Here is an 18,537-nt window from a genome sequence, read left to right on the forward strand (position 1 = left end):
AACTTTCGTTGACATGATTACAATATCAAGCCATGTGGAACATAATTGAGCAGGTGGGTATACCGCGGTCTCCTCACAATATAGACAGGTTTTAGACTTAGGTAAAGAGTACCCTCTAACACATCAGAGTCCTCCATAGCTTGCACTTATAAAGCAGACTATTGATAATAAGATAAAACGGCACCTTTATACCCCCAATGGCTGGGGCACTCACCAGCTCCTATGACCCGGTCCCAGGCCAAACAGAGAAACCGTCTTTGTCTCCGGTAAACCACACGGTCAGGAAAGAGGAAATCAGTGTGACCACATCCGGTCACGTTGTGCGCAATGCAGGACCGCCCCCGTTATAGGAAAAAGCACGCCAAGCCTTTCAGGCCGCGCAGCTTACAAAAACTAAAGTAACACCTGTACGTTCCAACATCTGCCTGAGCCTCATCCTACACATGTCGCAGCATAATCATAATAAAATAAATTATGTGATTAATCCCCCCTGTTCAATAATCCCCCTCCGGAGATATTAACCCTTAATTCTATACAGATAAAATGAGCCACACTGTGACCAGTATTCCCTCTAAAGCCAGTTCTGTGAGCGGCCTAGCAATTAAACAGTTAATAAGGGAACCACACTTTGCAGTTTACATTGTGTAGTGTCTTCTAATTAACTGTTTCACTGCTGGGCTGCTCACAAAACTGATCTTAGAGGGAACACTGACTGTGACCCTGTCTTCTTGCGTTATCATATGTTTATAAAAAATGAAACAATCTTACCGGAATCTATGCTGTGGAACAGAAACACAGCCTCTCAGGTTTGACAGTCCTGTAGCATCACTCCTGACATGGACTTGAGTGATGGAAGCTGGCAGTGAAACTCGTCAACACTGATTGCTTAGGAACTGTTAATACGAGTCTTGATGGATTCGCAGAAAGACTCTCCCTGCATCTCCAGATTCTAACATTCGTCAATGCCATCACTGAGAGGCTGACAAGACGACTTAAAACTCCAGTCCCATTTCGAAGGGTAGATACCCTCCACAAGGAACTACTCTGTATCTTCTGACACTTCTCTGCCAACCTCCTGTGACGAAAGGCTGGGGTGTCTTTACCTCCTCCTGGTGGCCAGGTTCAGTATTCCCAACAGTAAGGAATGATGCCGTGGACTTTCCTCATATTAAGAAGGAAATTAACGATTTAGTATTACTCTGTCAAGCCCCACTGGAGGCATGATTTCATCTAAACCTCCTGGCTATTATATAATAAGTACTTAAAGGGACAATATACTATAAAATTGTTTTTCCCTTAATGTGTTTACAATTACTTTTTTTACCAGCTACAGAGTATAAAATGTATGAGATTTGCTTTTTAAGGTTTATTTTTGTATATGAATTAGCTGGTTTTGAAGCCACAACCTAATAAAATGGGTTGAGCTTGGAGGTATAATCAGATCTCATTACTTTATCACATTGTGCACATATACATGATTCCTTATTTTATATCTGTCCATAAACCAATCACCAATACTTGGAGAGAACAATGAAAAATCAACATTGTATTACCTTATCTCTTCTATAACCCATTGGGATTGTAATTTCTTCTGCTGGCTGTGTTAACACAGCTTATCTCTAGCTTGGCCAAAAACTTTCAGTATGGGTGGGGATACCACAGGCTAAATAAATTATTTCAAATGCCAATATAAGGGTAATGGAAATACTTGTAAACAATTTAATATACTCCAGCAGGTAAAGTGGATAATTGGGAACAAATTAAAGGGGAGACATTTTTTGAGTAGACTGTCTCTTTAAGTTACTGACATTTTCAGTATAGGTGGTAATACAACAGGTAAAATCAGCTACTTCAAATGTCACAATAAAGGTAAATGGGAAGTTTGTAAACAATGTAAAACAATTTAGCAGAAAAAAATCAAAACATATTAAAGAGAATAGAAAAAATGACAGTATACTGCCCATTTATGAACGGAAAATTTCAGTATAAGTGTTGATGGAACAAGCAAGAGCAGCTATTTCAAATGGGAAAATAAAAGTAATGGAGATATTTGTAAACAATGTAATACACTCCACCCCTTGCTCTCTCTCTATCCCCCCTCTCTTTTGCTCTTTCTTTCTCCCCTCTATTTTGCTCTCTCTCTCCCCTCTCTTTTACTCTCTCTCTCCCCCTCTCTTTTACTTTTACTCTCCCCCCTCTCTTTTGCTCTCTCCCCCCCCTCTCTTTTGCTTTCTCTCTCCCCCCTCTCTTTTGCTCTCTCTCTTCCCCCTCTCTTTTGCTCACTCTCTCCCCCCTCTCTTTTGCTCTCTCTCTCCCCCCCTCTCTTTTGCTCTCTCTCTCCCCCTCTCTCTTTTGCTCTCTCTCCCCCTCTTTTGCTATCTCTCTCCCTCTCTTTTGCTCTCTCTCTCGCCCTCTTTTGCTGTCTCTCTCCCTCTCTTTAGCCCTCTCTCTTCCCCCTCTCGTTTGCTCTCTCTCTCCTCTCGTTTGCTCTCTCTCCTCTCTTTTGCTGTCTCTCTCCCTCTCTTTTGTGTTCTCTCCCCTCTCTTTTGTGCTCTCCCCCTCTCTTTTGCGCTCTCTCCCCCTCTCTTTTGCGCTCTCTCCCCCTATTTTTTCTGCTCTCTCCCCCTCTCTTTTGTGCTCTCTCCCCCCTCTCTTTTGTGCTCTCTCCCCCCTCTCTTTTGTGCTCTCTCCCCCTCTCCTTTGTGCTCTCTCCCCCTCTCTTTTGTGCTCTCTCCCCCTCTCTTTTTTTGTGCTCTCTCCCCCTCTCTTTTTTGTGCTTTCTCCCCTCTCTTTTTTGTGCTTTCTCCCCCTCTCTTTTGTGCTCTCTCCCCCCTCTCTTTTGTGCTCTCTCCCCCTCTCTTTTGTGCTCTCTCCCCCTCTCTTTTGTGCTCTCTCCCCTCTCTTTTGTGCTCTTTCCCCCTCTCTTTTGTGCTCTCTCCCCCCTCTCTTTTGTGCTCTCTCCTCCTCTCTTTTGTGCTCTCTCCCCCTCTCTTTTGTGCTCTCTCCCCTCTCTTTTGTGCTCTTTCCCCCTCTCTTTTGTGCTCTCTCCCCCCTCTCTTTTGTGCTCTCTCCCCCCTCTCTTTTGTGCTCTCTACCTACTCTCTTTGTGCTCTCTCCCCCTCTCTTTTGTGCTCTCTCCCCCATCTCTTTTGTGCTCTCCCCCCCTCTCTTTTTTGGTGCTATCTCCCCCTCTCTTTTGTGCCCCCCCCCTCTTTTGTGCTCTCTTCCCCTCTCTTTTGTGCTCTCTTCACCTCTCTTTTGTGCTCTCCCCCCCCCTCTCTTTTGTGCTCTCTCCCTCTCTCTTTTGTGCACTCTCTCCCTCTCTTTATCCCCCTCTTCTGCTCTCTCTATCCCCCCTCTTTAGAGCTCTCTGTCTCTCGGCAGTCAGCCCCGGCAACTGGCCCCGCCCGCGTCACGCCCCGGCCCCACCCACATCACGCCCCGGGCCCCACCCACGTCACACCCATCCGGCCACACCCACTCCACCACACGCCAGATGCCAGGTCAGTTGGAAGGACAGGTGTGTTTGTCCTCACGCGCAGTCTCTACTGCACATGAAAGCTTCGGACAACCACACTTGGCCTTTTATTATATAGGATATATATATATCTGTATATTATTATTTGGATAATACAAAGACAATGCAATAACACTTACTCTGAATTTCAAATAAGCAGTAGATTTTTTTTCACAAATCTATATTTTTCCCCTTTTGCCAGCCTCTGTATCATTTGACAGCCATTAGCCAATCACATAATCATATTCAGATATATTGTGAACTACTGCACATGCTCTGTAGGAGCAAGTGCCTCAGAAAGTCTGCATATAAAAAGACTGCAAAGTTTGATAATGAAAGTAAATTGGAAAGTATCTTAAAGCTACATGCTCTATCTGAGTCATGAAAGTATAATAGTGTCCCTTTAAGTGTTTAGTATCCATTTAATTCAGTCACATCTTAAAGGGACAGTCAACACCAAAATTGTTATTGTTTAAAAAGATAGTCAACGCCTTTACTACCCATTCCCCAGCTTCGTACAACTAACATTGTTATATTAATAAACTTTATAACATTTAAACCTCTAAATGTCTGCCTCTTTTTAAGCCACTATAGACAGCCTCTTATCACATACTTTTTTATTAGCTTTTGACAACAGGAGACTGCTAGTTCATGTGGGATATAGATAACATTTTGCTCACACCCGTTGAGTAATTTAAGTTTCAGCACAACACAGCATTAATTGGCTAAAATGCAAGTCAATAGATAATAAATAAAAAGTCATGTGATCAGGGGGCTGTCAAAAGATGCTTAGATACAAAGTAATCACTGAGGTAAAAAGTATATTATTATAATTAAGCAAAACCGGGGAATGGGTAATAAAGGGATTATCTATCTTTTAAAACAATAGAAATTCTGATGTAGACTGTCCCTTTAAACAAAACAAAAAAGTAATGACTGTGTTGTCCCAAATTCCTACCATTCAATCTCTCTCAGCCTGGATTACAAGGTTTTAACTAACATTTATCTGTTTTGTAATCTAATCTCCTAAATTTAGAGTCCACAGACAGGTTCTATGAAAGCAAACGCTCACAGTAGCTGGGGGGGTTAGGCTCCAAATGGGAAGGAACAGTACTGTTTATCTGGTCCTTCCATGGTCTCTTTGGATATAAAGTGTTGGTCTTGTGGTATGGGCATACCTATGTAATGCTCTGTATGCTCAGTATCATGTCTAATAGTGTATTGATTTATACATGTTTTTCTGACAGATACGAAACACTAATCATTTTAAGTGTAGTTTAAAGCAGGGGTCGCCAACCTTTCGGACCTCAGGTACTACTAAACTCACAATTTTGAATACCGTGGACCACTAACATGATTTTTTTTTTTAAAGGTACAAACCTCTATAATGTGTGTGTGTATATACTGTATGTATATATATATATATATATATATATATATATATATATATATATATACACACACACACACACACACACACATACTGTACATAACTAGTATACCCATAGCTAAGTTTAACAATACAACAAAACATGACAATAGAGACTACTGTATCCCTTTCTTTTTAATAATATGGTTCTGGAGTCATCAACTTTATAACTTTAGTGCTCTCTAGATGCAGACTTACTACATTTTTGCAACATATTTAATCAACATATACTACAAATGATGCCTAGGAAAGAAACCTTCACCTCCTTCTTTGGCTATAATGCTAATTTCCAAAAGCTTTGGTGGCATCACAGTAATTCTGAGCAAACTATTTCCAACCCCTTTAGAGAATATTAAAAGCATATAACTTCCTAGGAATATACATACCTCCTAAACTCCCAGGAGGCCTATACCCCTTACCTAAAATGTCAAAGCAAATTGCTGAATTCAAATTTTCAGTTGAGAAAGGCCAATTTTCATAGGTCACCTATCTTATAGCTTTATTCCACCTGGCAGTATTATATCCAATGCCTTGAAGACATTTTTAAGATTTACTGTTCCTTAAAGGTCCCTTTAAATTAATCTTTACAAAGGCATAAATGTACACAACAATACCAGATATTAAATCAGAGTGAGAGTATAATCTACATTTATGTTATGACCATATGTAGAAACTACCATATCTAAATATTCTATCTGCACAGAAAAGCCAACATTTTGCAAAAGGTCTGTAATAAATAACATCAGTAAGGAGTTTTCTCCTAAACTTCCAAATTCATTTAGCTGAAGAAAGAGTTTTAAAACAGTGATTTTCAAGATTTTCTTTTAAACTAACAATCCAGACACTCATTCAGTGGGATTTATTGGTATTAAAAAAAAAAAAAACATAATTTATGCTTACCTGATAAATTCCTTTCTTCTGTTGTGTGATCAGTCCACGGGTCATCATTACTTCTGGGATATTATCTGCTCCCCTACAGGAAGTGCAAGAGGATTCACCCAGCAGAGTTGCTATATAGCTCCTCCCCTCTACGTCACCTCCAGTCATTCGACCAAAGACCAACGAGAAAGGAGAAGCCAAGGGTGTAGTGGTGACTGAATTATAATTTAAAAAATATGTACCTGCCTTAAAAAACAGGGCGGGCCGTGGACTGATCACACAACAGAAGAAAGGAATTTATCAGGTAAGCATAAATTATGTTTTCTTCTGTTATGTGTGATCAGTCCACGGGTCATCATTACTTCTGGGATACCAATACCAAAGCAAAAGTACACGGATGACGGGAGGGATAGGCAGGCTCATTATACAGAAGGAACCACTGCCTGAAGAACCTTTCTCCCAAAAATAGCCTCCGAAGAAGCAAAAGTGTCAAATTTGTAAAATTTGGAAAAAGTATGAAGCGAAGACCAAGTTGCAGCCTTGCAAATCTGTTCAACAGAGGCCTCATTCTTAAAGGCCCAAGTGGAAGCCACAGCTCTAGTGGAATGAGCTGTAATTCTTTCAGGAGGCTGCTGTCCAGCAGTCTCATAGGCTAAGCGTATTATGCTACGAAGCCAAAAAGAGAGAGAGGTAGCAGAAGCTTTTTGACCTCTCCTCTGTCCAGAATAAACGACAAACAGGGAAGAAGTTTGGCGAAAATCTTTAGTTGCCTGCAAGTAGAACTTGAGGGCACGAACTACATCCAGATTGTGTAGAAGACGTTCCTTCTTTGAAGAAGGATTTGGACACAAGGAGGGAACAACAATCTCTTGATTGATATTCCTGTTAGAGACAACCTTAGGTAAGAACCCAGGTTTAGTACGCAGAACTACCTTGTCTGAGTGAAAGATCAGATAAGGAGAATCACAATGTAGGGCTGATAACTCAGAGACTCTTCGAGCCGAGGAAATAGCCATTAAAAATAGAACTTTCCAAGATAACAATCTTATATCAATGGAATGAAGGGGTTCAAACGGAACACCCTGTAAGACGTTAAGAACTAAGTTTAAACTCCATGGCGGAGCAACAGTTTTAAACACAGGCTTGATCCTAGCTAAAGCCTGACAAAAGGCCTGGATGTCTGAATTTTCTGACAGACGCCTGTGTAACAAGATGGACAGAGCTGAGATCTGTCCCTTTAATGAGCTAGCCGATAAACCCTTTTCTAAACCTTCTTGTAGAAAAGACAATATCCTTGGAATCCTAACCTTACTCCAGGAGTAATCTTTGGATTCACACCAGTATAGGTATTTACGCCATATTTTATGGTAAATCTTTCTGGTAACAGGCTTCCTAGCCTGTATCAGGGTATCAATAACCGACTCAGAAAACCCACGTTTTGATAAAATCAAGCGTTCAATTTCCAAGCAGTCAGCTTCAGAGAAGTTAGACTTTGATGTTTGAATGGACCCTGAATCAGAAGGTCCTGTCTTAGAGGTAGAGACCACGGCGGACAGGATGACATGTCCACTAGATCTGCATACCAAGTCCTGCGCGGCCATGCAGGCGCTATTAGAATCACTGATGCTCTCTCCTGTTTGATTTTGGCAATCAATCGAGGAAGCAGCGGGAAGGGTGGAAACACATAAGCCATCCTGAAGTTCCAAGGTGCTGTCAAAGCATCTATCAGAACCGCTCCCGGATCCCTGGATCTGGATCCGTAGCGAGGAAGTTTGGCGTTCTGGCGAGACGCCATGAGATCTATCTCTGGTTTGCCCCAACGTCGAAGTATTTGGGCAAAGACCTCCGGATGAAGTTCCCACTCCCCCGGATGAAGAGTCTGGCGACTCAAGAAATCCGCCTCCCAGTTCTCCACTCCCGGGATGTGGATTGCTGACAGATGGCAAGAGTGAGACTCTGCCCAGCGAATTATCTTTGATACTTCTATCATTGCTAGGGAGCTTCTTGTCCCTCCCTGATGGTTGATGTAAGCTACAGTCGTGATGTTGTCCGACTGAAACCTGATGAACCCCCGAGTCTTTAACTGGGGCCAAGCTAGAAGGGCATTGAGAACTGCTCTCAATTCCAGAATGTTTATTGGCAGGAGACTTTCCTCCTGACTCCATTGTCCCTGAGCCTTCAGAGAATTCCAGACAGCGCCCCAACCTAGAAGGCTGGCGTCTGTTGTTACAATTGTCCAGTCCGGCCTGCTGAAAGGCATCCCCCTGGACAGATGTGGCCGAGAAAGCCACCATAGAAGAGAGTTTCTGGTCTCTTGATCCAGATTCAGAGTGGGGGACAAATCTGAGTAATCCCCATTCCACTGACTCAGCATGCACAATTGCAGCGGTCTGAGATGTAGGCGTGCAAAGGGTACTATGTCCATTGCTGCTACCATTAAGCCGATCACCTCCATGCATTGAGCTACTGACGGGAGTTGAATGGAATGAAGGACACGGCATGCATTTAGAAGCTTTGTTAATCTGTCTTCTGTCAGATAAATCTTCATTTCTACAGAATCTATAAGAGTCCCCAAGAATGGAACCCTTGTGAGAGGCAAGAGAGAACTCTTCTTTTCGTTCACTTTCCATCCATGCGACCTTAGAAATGCCAGAACTAACTCTGTATGAGACTTGGCAGTTTGAAAGCTTGAAGCTTGTATCAGAATGTCGTCTAGGTACGGAGCTACCGAAATTCCTCGCGGTCTCAGAACCGCTAGAAGGGCACCCAGAACCTTTGTGAAAATTCTTGGAGCCGTGGCCAATCCGAATGGAAGGGCTACAAACTGGTAATGCCTGTCTAAGAAGGCAAACCTTAGATATCGGTAATGATCTTTGTGAATCGGTATGTGAAGGTAAGCATCCTTTAAATCCACTGTGGTCATGTACTGACCCTTTTGGATCATGGGTAAGATTGTCCGAATAGTTTCCATTTTGAACGATGGAACTCTTAGGAATTTGTTTAGAATCTTTAAATCCAAGATTGGCCTGAAAGTTCCCTCTTTTTTGGGAACCACAAACAGGTTTGAGTAAAACCCTTGTCCTTGTTCCGACCGCGGAACCGGATGGATCACTCCCATTAATAATAGATCTTGTACACAGCGTAGAAACGCGTCTTTCTTTATTTGGTTTGTTGACAACCTTGACAGATGAAATCTCCCTCGTGGGGGAGATAATTTGAAGTCTAGAAGGTATCCCTGAGATATGATCTCTAGCGCCCAGGGATCCTGGACATCTCTTGCCCAAGCCTGGGCGAAGAGAGAGAGTCTGCCCCCCACTAGATCCGGTCCCGGATCGGGGGCCCTCGGTTCATGCTGTCTTAGGGGCAGCAGCAGGCTTTCTGGCCTGCTTGCCCTTATTCCAGGACTGGTTAGGTTTCCAGCCTTGTCTGTAACGAGCAACAGCTCCTTCCTGTTGTGGTGCAGTGGAAGTTGATGCTGCACCTGCTTTGAAATTCCGAAAGGGACGAAAATTAGACTGTCTAGCCTTAGCTTTGGCTTTGTCTTGAGGTAGAGCGTGGCCCTTACCTCCTGTAATGTCAGCGATAATTTCTTTCAAACCGGGCCCAAATAAAGTTTGCCCCTTGAAAGGTATATTAAGTAATTTGGACTTAGAAGTTACATCAGCCGACCAGGATTTTAGCCACAGCGCCCTACGTGCCTGAATGGCGAATCCTGAATTCTTAGCCGTAAGTTTGGTTAAATGTACTACGGCCTCCGAAATGAATGAATTAGCTAGTTTAAGGACTCTAAGCCTGTCCGTAATGTCGTCCAGCGTAGCGGAACTAAGGTTCTCTTCCAGAGACTCAATCCAAAATGCTGCCGCAGCCGTAATCGGCGCGATGCATGCAAGGGGTTGCAATATAAAACCTTGTTGAACAAACATTTTCTTAAGGTAACCCTCTAATTTTTTATCCATAGGATCTGAAAAAGCACAGCTATCCTCCACCGGGATAGTGGTGCGCTTAGCTAAAGTAGAAACTGCTCCCTCCACCTTAGGGACCGTTTGCCATAAGTCCCGTGTGGTGGCGTCTATTGGAAACATCTTTCTAAATATTGGAGGGGGTGAGAACGGCACACCGGGTCTATCCCACTCCTTAGTAACAATTTCAGTTAATCTCTTAGGTATAGGAAAAACGTCAGTACTCGCCGGTACCGCAAAGTATTTATCCAACCTACACATTTTCTCTGGTATTGCAACAGTGTTACAATCGTTAAGAGCCGCTAAGACCTCCCCTAGTAATACACGGAGGTTTTCCAATTTAAATTTAAAATTTGAAATATCTGAATCCAATCTGCTTGGATCAGAACCGTCACCTACAGAATGAAGCTCTCCGTCCTCATGCTCTGCAAGCTGTGACGCAGTATCAGACATGGCCCTAGAATTATCAGCGCACTCTGTTCTCACCCCAGAGTGATCACGCTTGCCTCTTAGTTCTGGTAACTTAGCCAAAACTTCAGTCATAACAGTAGCCATATCTTGTAATGTTATCTGTAATGGCTGCCCAGATGTACTAGGCGCCATAATATCACGCACCTCCCGGGCGGGAGACGCAGGTACTGACACGTGAGGCGAGTTAGACGGCATAACTCTCCCCTCGCTGTTTGGTGAAATTTGTTCAATTTGTACAGATTGGCTTTTATTTAAAGTAGCATCAATACAGTTAGTACATAAATTTCTATTGGGCTCCACCTTGGCATTGGAACAAATGACACAGGTATCTTCCTCTGAATCAGACATGTTTAACACACTAGCAATAAACATGCAACTTGGTTACAATCTTATTTAACAAAAACGTACTGTGCCTCAAAGAAGCACTAAACGATTAAATGACAGTTGAAATAATGAACTGAAAAACAGTTATAGCATCACTCTTTAAAAACAACACAACTTGTTAGCAAAGGTTTGTTCCCATTAGTAAAGCAACACTAATTAAATTTTAAACATAAAATTCACAGAGCAACGATTTTTAAAACACAGTCACTACATAAATCTCACAGCACTGCTGAGAGAATCTACCTCCCTTCAAAGAAGTTTGAAGACCCCTGAGTTCTGTTAGAGATGAACCGGATCATGCAGAAAATACAAGTGTAACTGACTGGAAATTTTTTGATGCGTAGCAAAGAGCGCCAAAAACGGCCCCTCCCCCTCACACACAGCAGTGAGAGAGAAACGAAACTGTCATAAGCAAAACAAGCAAACTGCCAAGTGGAAAATTAATGCCCAAATATTTATTCACTCAGTACCTCAGAAATGCAAACGATTCTACATTCCAGCAAAAACGTTTAACATGAATTAAATACCTATTAAAAGGTTTAATGTACTTTTACAGAGTAATTCCGGTGAAATACCATCCCCAGAATACTGAAGTGTAGAGTATACATACATGTCATTATAACGGTATAGCAGGATTTTCTCATCAATTCCATTCAGAAAATAAAAACTGCTACATACCTCAATGCAGATTCAACTGCCCGCTGTCCCCTGATCTGAAGCTTTTACCTCCCTCAGATGGCCGAGAAACAGCAATATGATCTTAACTACTCCGGTTAAAATCATAAGAAAAACTCTGGTAGATTCTTCTTCAAACTCTGCCAGAGAAGTAATAACACGCTCCGGTGCTATTGTAAAATAACAAACTTTTGATTGAAGTTATAAAAACTAAGTATAATCACCATAGTCCTCTCACACCTCCTATCTAGTCTTTGGGTGCAAGAGAATGACTGGAGGTGACGTAGAGGGGAGGAGCTATATAGCAACTCTGCTGGGTGAATCCTCTTGCACTTCCTGTAGGGGAGCAGATAATATCCCAGAAGTAATGATGACCCGTGGACTGATCACACATAACAGAAGAAAAGTTGTACCTTTTTCGTTATTTTATCTAACACAGGGCAAGATTACAAATCACACGGCAAATCTGTTTCCGCAATTGCACGCTCATGTATTCCCTCATAGAAATTAATGGAGTTGACAAAGAAAAAAAAAACGAATAAAACCCTACTCTGTTGCGCAAAGCCCATGACGTATACTCCTTCTCGAAAAGTGTACTTGAAAATGGGAATATTTCATATTGCGGAATCTGTTCTATTTATTTGTAAAAAAATATTTCTTTATAAATGTGATGATTTGTGGCCGAAATATCTATTTATAGCGAGATATATATATGATTATATATATGTCTAGATATCTCTAGATCTATATGTGAATATCTGTTTTAAAATCCTTCTGAGATATTGTTTAATGTGCATAAGATTGAAATGTTAAATCTTTTCCTTATCTCCCTAGTTATATGTCTGCTGTCTGCTTTTTTTGTTAACACCCAAAATCTCGTATCTTTGATCCCTTGTAACTTTTTTTTTTTTTAAATAATTTTTAATAGACAGTGTTAATATGAGTGTAAGTGTACTTTATAATGTACTTTTGAAGTGTTTTGTGAAAATTTTATGTTGCAGAAAACTGATAACTACAGCTCTTCGAGCCCGTAAAGGATTGTTGCGTAAAAGGCTATTGCGCATGACTTGTAATCTTGTCCATAGTTTTTAAAATGCATTACAGAATTGAAAAAAAAAAAAAAATCTCAGTTTCTGTGTTAATAAACATACTTTTTATTGTCGAGCTTGTAGAAGCTTATATTTTTCAACTAACAGAGCTGCAAAAGCTGCCCTTATCAGCCAGTAAACATTAAAGCAACAGTATCAATTTCATGCTCAAAAAAGGAAAAATTTAATTGGTGCTATTTTTATATGCACATTAAAAATATAACATTATATCCTTGTGTAATTTACATTCAACTGTGGTTATTCTACTCTCTAACACTGCCATGGATGAAATGCCCACTGAGTTTTTTTTATTTTTTTATTAATTATGATTTTAGAAGGAATGCATGTGGCAATATGCAGTGATATACATTATAATGCTGACTTGGGGCACGTCTAGATAGCTGTTACAACACACAAGTTGAAAATCTGTAATCTGAAGCTTTACAAGCTAAGACAGATCTGTATGCCAGGCAGCTTCACTGCTGACCCAGAAGTGATATGGGGATGGACCGCAAAGTTAGTTAAGGAATGTATGAGAATAAAAATAGTGAACATAAAATAAAACACAGCAAATACCTGCTGACAATTGTCCTTGTTGATCAAATCACCATTCAAAGGGGGAATTAAAAACAAGGAATGTTGAATGTTTGCCAAACATTAGACATTTATTAACATAAAGAAATATGGCCAATGTTATCTTTAATGAATATGCCAGAACATTTGCCAATCCTTACCAGTCACAGAGAATGCCACCCCCTCAAAAATAACACGAGAATCTAATGAGTAATACAAGTTATAGAATTGAGAACGCTAGCTATAGCAGCACACTAAAATGACCAAAACCATAAATATGTACTTCCTTTGCCCTATTTGTTGGGTTAGAACTACCCCTGTGTTTGTGTGCTGTATCAAAATCAAACACGTGTTTAGTGCCTGTGATGTGATCTGACTTTAGAGAGCATTTTCTATTCATTAAAAGTGTATTAAACACCTTTTGCGTTGTGTACAAATTTTTCTTGTCCTCTCTCTCTAGTGAAAAAAAAGAAAAATAATTTTGTAACCTGCATATGCTGCAAATCCAATAGCTGTTTAAGGAAATTTACAACAGTTTGAAAACTTAAATAACAGACGGCTAGATTACAAGTTTTTCGGTAAGAGCTGCTCGGTAATAACTTGCACGTTATTGTCACTGCTCACTTCCCTACAGCGCTGGTATTACAGGTTTACAAAACACGGCGTTAGCAGGCAAAAAGTGAGCGTAGAGCAAAATTGAGCTCCATACCGCACTCCAATACCAGCGCTGCTGAAAGCTGCAGTGAGCTCGTTTTACGTGCTTGTGCACGATTTCCCCAATGGGGAGAGCCAGCTGAAAAAAAGTCTAACACCTGCAAAAAAGCAGCGTAAAGCTCCATAACGCAGCCCCATTAATTCCTATGGGGAAACAAAATGTATGTTTACACCTAACACCCTAACATGAACCCTGAGTCTAAACACCCCTAATCTTACACTTATTAACCCCTAATCTGCTGCACCCGACATCGCCGACACCTACATTATACTTATTAACCCATAATCTGCCGTTCCAGACATCGCCGCCACTAGAATAAACATATTAACCCCTAAACCGCCGCACTCCAGCATCACAAACACTAGTTAAATATTATTAAACCCTAATCTCCCGCCCCTAACATCGTCGCCACCTACCTACATTTATTAACCCCTAATCTGCCGCCCACAACATCGCCGCCACTATACTAAATGTATTAACCCCTAAACCTAAGTCTAACCCTAACCCTAACACCCCCTAACTTAAATATAATTAAAATAAATCTAAATAAAAATTACTATCATTACCTAAATAATTTCTATTTAAAACTAAATACTTACCTGTAAAATAAACCCTAAGCTAGCTACAATATAACTAATAGTTACATTGTAGCTAGCTTAGGGTTTATTTTTATTTTACAGGTAAGTTTGTATTTATTTTAACTAGGTAGAATAGTTAGTAACTATTTACTAACTACCTATCTAAAATAAATACAAATTTACCTGTAAAATAAAACCTAACCTGCCTTACACTAACACCTAACCTTACACTACAATTAAATAAATTACATTTATTAAATACAATTACTTAAATTACAAAAAAACAACACTAAATTACACAAAAACAAAAGAAATTATCAGATATTTAAACTAATTACATCTAATCTAATAGCCCCATCAAAATAAAAAAGCCCCCCCCCCCCAAATAAAAAAAAAACCCTAGCCTAAACTAAACTACCAACAGCCCAAAAAGGGCCTTTTGCTGGGCATTGGCCCAAAGAAATCAGTTCTTTTCCCTGTAAAAAAAATACAAACAACCCCCCAACAGTAAAACCCACCACCCACACAACCAACCCCCCAAATAAAAACCTAACTAAAAAAACCTAAGCTCCCCATTGCCCTTAAAAGGGCATTTAGCTCTATTTCAATTGCCCAAACCCTAAATAAAACCCACCCAATAAACCCTTAAAAAAACACTAACCCCTGAAGATCCACACAGTTTTGAAAACCGTCCATCCTCAACGAAGCCGGGAGAAGTCTTCATCCAAGCAGCAAAAAGTCCTCAACGAAGCCGGGAGAAGTCTTCATCCAAGGGGTTGGTTGTATGTGTGGTGGGTTTTACTATTGGGGGGTTGTTTGTATTTTTTTACAGGGAAAAGAGCTGATTTCTTTGGGGCAATGCCCTGCAAAAGGCCCTTTTAAGGGCTATTGGTAGTTTAGATTAGGCTAGGTTTTTTTTTATTTTGGGGGGGGGTTATTTTGATAGGGCTATTAGATTAGGTGCAATTAGTTTAAATATCTGATAATTTCTTTTTTTATTTTGTGTAATTTAGTGTTTTGTTTTTTTTGTAATTTAGGTAATTGTATTTATTTTAGGTAATGTATTTAATTGTAGTGTAAGGTTAGGCTTTATTGTAAAACATGTTAGGTTTTATTTTACAGATACATTTGTATTTATTTTAGCTAGGTAGTTAGTAAATAGTTAATAACTACTTAGTAACTATTCTACCCAGTTAAAATAAATACAAACTTGCCTGTGAAATAAAACCTAAGCTAGATACAATGTAACTATTAGTTATATTGTAGCTAGCTTAGGGTTTATTTTACAGGTATTTTAATTATATTTAATTATATTTAAGTTGGGGGTGTTAGGGTTAGACTTAGGTTTAGGGGTTAATAAATTTAGTATAGTGGCGGCGATGTTGGGGTCAGCAGGTTAGGGATTAATAAATGTAGGTAGGTGGCGACGATGTTAGGGGCGGCAGATTAGGGGTTAATAATATTTAACTAGTGTTTGCGAGGCAGGAGTGTGGCGGTTTAGGGGTTAATATGTTTATTCTAGTGGCGGCGATGTCCGGAGCGGCAGATTAGGGGTTAATAATTTTATTTTAGTGTTTGCGATGTGGGAGGGCCTTGGTTTAGGGGTCAATAGGTAGTTTATTGGTGTTAGTGTACTTTTTAGCACTTTAGTTATGAGTTTTATGTTACAGCTTTGTAGCGTGAAACCGCCAATATCCATACCGTTTACTGAAAGTCAGTAGTGACTTTCAGTAAACGGTATGGATATTGGCGGTATAGGGTGTACCGCTCACTTTTTGGCCTCCAAGGCAGACTCGTAATACCGGGGCTGTGGAAGTCCCATTGAAAAAAGACTTTACGCAAATTGAGTAAGTTAATTTGCGTTAAGGCCAAAAAAGTGTGTGGTGCCCCTTAACCTGCAAGACTTGTAATAGCAGCGGTAGTGAAAAAGAGCCTTAACGCTGCTTTTTCACTCATACCGCAAAACTCGTAATCTAGCCGAGAATTTGATTTAGCAAGTTTGAGACAGAGCACAATTTTAACACAAAAGTAAGAAGTATTTAAGTTGTCCTTTAAAAATTAAATGGTTAATCATCAGTATTCTTACATAGCTACTTTTTCACTAACCTTTCCATCTGTAATATATCTGCAATTCATTTTTAAAAACTTTACAACAATCGGCTCCTCTTCTTCAGAAGTAGATGACAAAACTCTCTCTATTGCTTTTGTGGCTTTTCTAGCTAAGTCGGCGTCCTTAAAATAAAAACAAAAAACATCTGATTACATTCACTGGCAGTGGTATATGCTTTATCCTATACATATTAACACTATTTCCATACTGTATGCCTTAGATATGAATATAGCTTTCTTAAGAATGAATTACAACCAAAGTTTTGACTGTTCTGCCTGTTATTTCCTAATAAAAACATAATTTATGCTTACTAGATAAATTCCTTTCCTTCCTGGCAAGGAGAGTCCACGACTTCATTCCTTACTGTTGGGAAATACAACACCTGGCCACCAGGAGGAGGCAAAGACACTCCAGCCGAAGGCCTATCCCCCAGTCATTCTGCCGAGGGAACAAGGAAAAGTAGGAGAAACATCAGGGTATAAAGGTGCCAGAAGAAATAATATATATTAAAAAAAAGGGAGCCGCCCATCAAAACATAAATTACAGGCGGAGTCGTGGACTCTCCCTGGCAAGAAGGAAAGCAATTTATCTGGTAAGCTTAAATTATGTTTTCCTTCCATAAGGCAGGGAGAGTCCATTACTTCATTCCTTACTGTTGGGAAAACTATACCCAAGCTCCAGAGGACACTGACTGAATAACGGGAGGGAACATAAAAAAGAGGCAGACCCTATTCTGAGGGCACCACAGCCTGCAAAACTTTTCTCCAGAAAGCTGTTTCAGCCGAATCAAACACATCAAACTTGTAAAATTTAGAAAAAGTGTGTAAGTGTGTAAGGAGGACCAGGTAGCCGCTTTACAAATCTGATCCATTGAGGCTTTGTTCTTAAAAGCCCAAGAGGAAGCCACTGCTCTAGTGGAATGAGCCGTTATCCTCTCAGGAGGCTGTTGTCCCGCTGTCTCATAAGCTAAGCGGATGACACTCCTCAACCAGAAAGATAGGGAAGTCAGAGTAGACTTCTGAAGAGGAAGATTGTCTGAATTCCTTAGTAGCCTGAAGATAGAATTTCAAGGCACGAACCCCATCTAGATTGTTGAGCAAGCGTTCATTCGCTGAAGAAGGATTAGGACACAAGGAAGGAACAACAATTTCTTAATTAATGTTACGATTCAACACCACCTTAGGGAGGAACCCTAGTTTAGTGCATAAAACCACCTTATTAGCATAGAAAACAAGAGCCTTAACAAAGGACTGCACATCCGGAAGCTCAGCCAATGTTCTGTGCAGTAACACCGACAGAGCCGAAATCTGTCCCTTCAGGGAACTAGTAGATAAACCCTTCTCCAGTCCATCCTGGAGAAAAGCTAAAATTCTGGCAACCTTAACCTTATGCCAGGAAAAGCCACGCTCTTCACACCAGTACAAGTAAGTCCTCCACACTTTATGGTAGCTACGACGAGTAACTGGCTTACGAGCTTGAACCAGAGTGTCAATAACACTGTCAGAAAACCCTCTCTTGGCTAAGACTAAGTGTTCAATCTCTACACAGTCAGCCTCAGAGAATCTAGATTTTGATGAACGAAGGGACCCTGTATCAGCAGATCTCTGCGACAAGGTAACCTCCACTGAGGAGATGAGGACATCAGATTTGCAAACCACGTCCTTCGTGGCCATGACAGAGCAATCAGAATCACTGATGCTCGCTCCTGCGAGCCACCACACGAGAGAGAGGCGGTAATGGAGGAAAAATATATAAAATGTCTGAACCTCCATGGTACTGATAGGGCAGTTCCGCCTGAGGGTCCCTCGTCCTCGACCCATATCTGGGTAGCTTGGTATTGAGGCAGGATGCCATGAGCTCTATCTCTGGAGTCCCCCACTCTCTGCATATCTCTGCAAACACCTTGGGATGGAAAGACCATTCATTCCCCTGGGTGAAAAGATTGCCTGCTGAGGAAGTCTGCTTCCCAATTGTCCACACCCGGAATGTGGATCGCTGACAGCGTTCATCTGTGAGTTTTTACTCCCACTCTAGTATCTGAGATACTTCTCTCATCGCCAAGGAACTTCTCGTTTCCCCCTGATGATTGATGTAGGCAACCGAGGTTATATTGTCTGATTGGAATCTGATAAACTGGGATGAACCCAGAAGGGGCCAAG

At 40.8% G+C, this 18,537-nt stretch overlaps 1 protein-coding gene across 1 annotated transcript in view; it reads right to left on the bottom strand.

Annotated features, from left to right (window-relative positions):
• Positions 1–18,537, bottom strand: part of NCOA7 (nuclear receptor coactivator 7) — a 431,441-nt gene that overhangs the window by 130,131 nt on the left and 282,773 nt on the right. Inside the window, exon 7 of the mRNA XM_053710717.1 lies at positions 16,375–16,500. Within this exon, the coding sequence (XP_053566692.1) occupies positions 16,375–16,500 (126 nt within the window). The remainder of the gene's footprint in view (positions 1–16,374; positions 16,501–18,537) is intronic.

The sequence above is a fragment of the Bombina bombina genome, chromosome 4 (genome assembly GCF_027579735.1).
Source record: "Bombina bombina isolate aBomBom1 chromosome 4, aBomBom1.pri, whole genome shotgun sequence".
Taxonomy (NCBI): domain Eukaryota; kingdom Metazoa; phylum Chordata; class Amphibia; order Anura; family Bombinatoridae; genus Bombina; species Bombina bombina.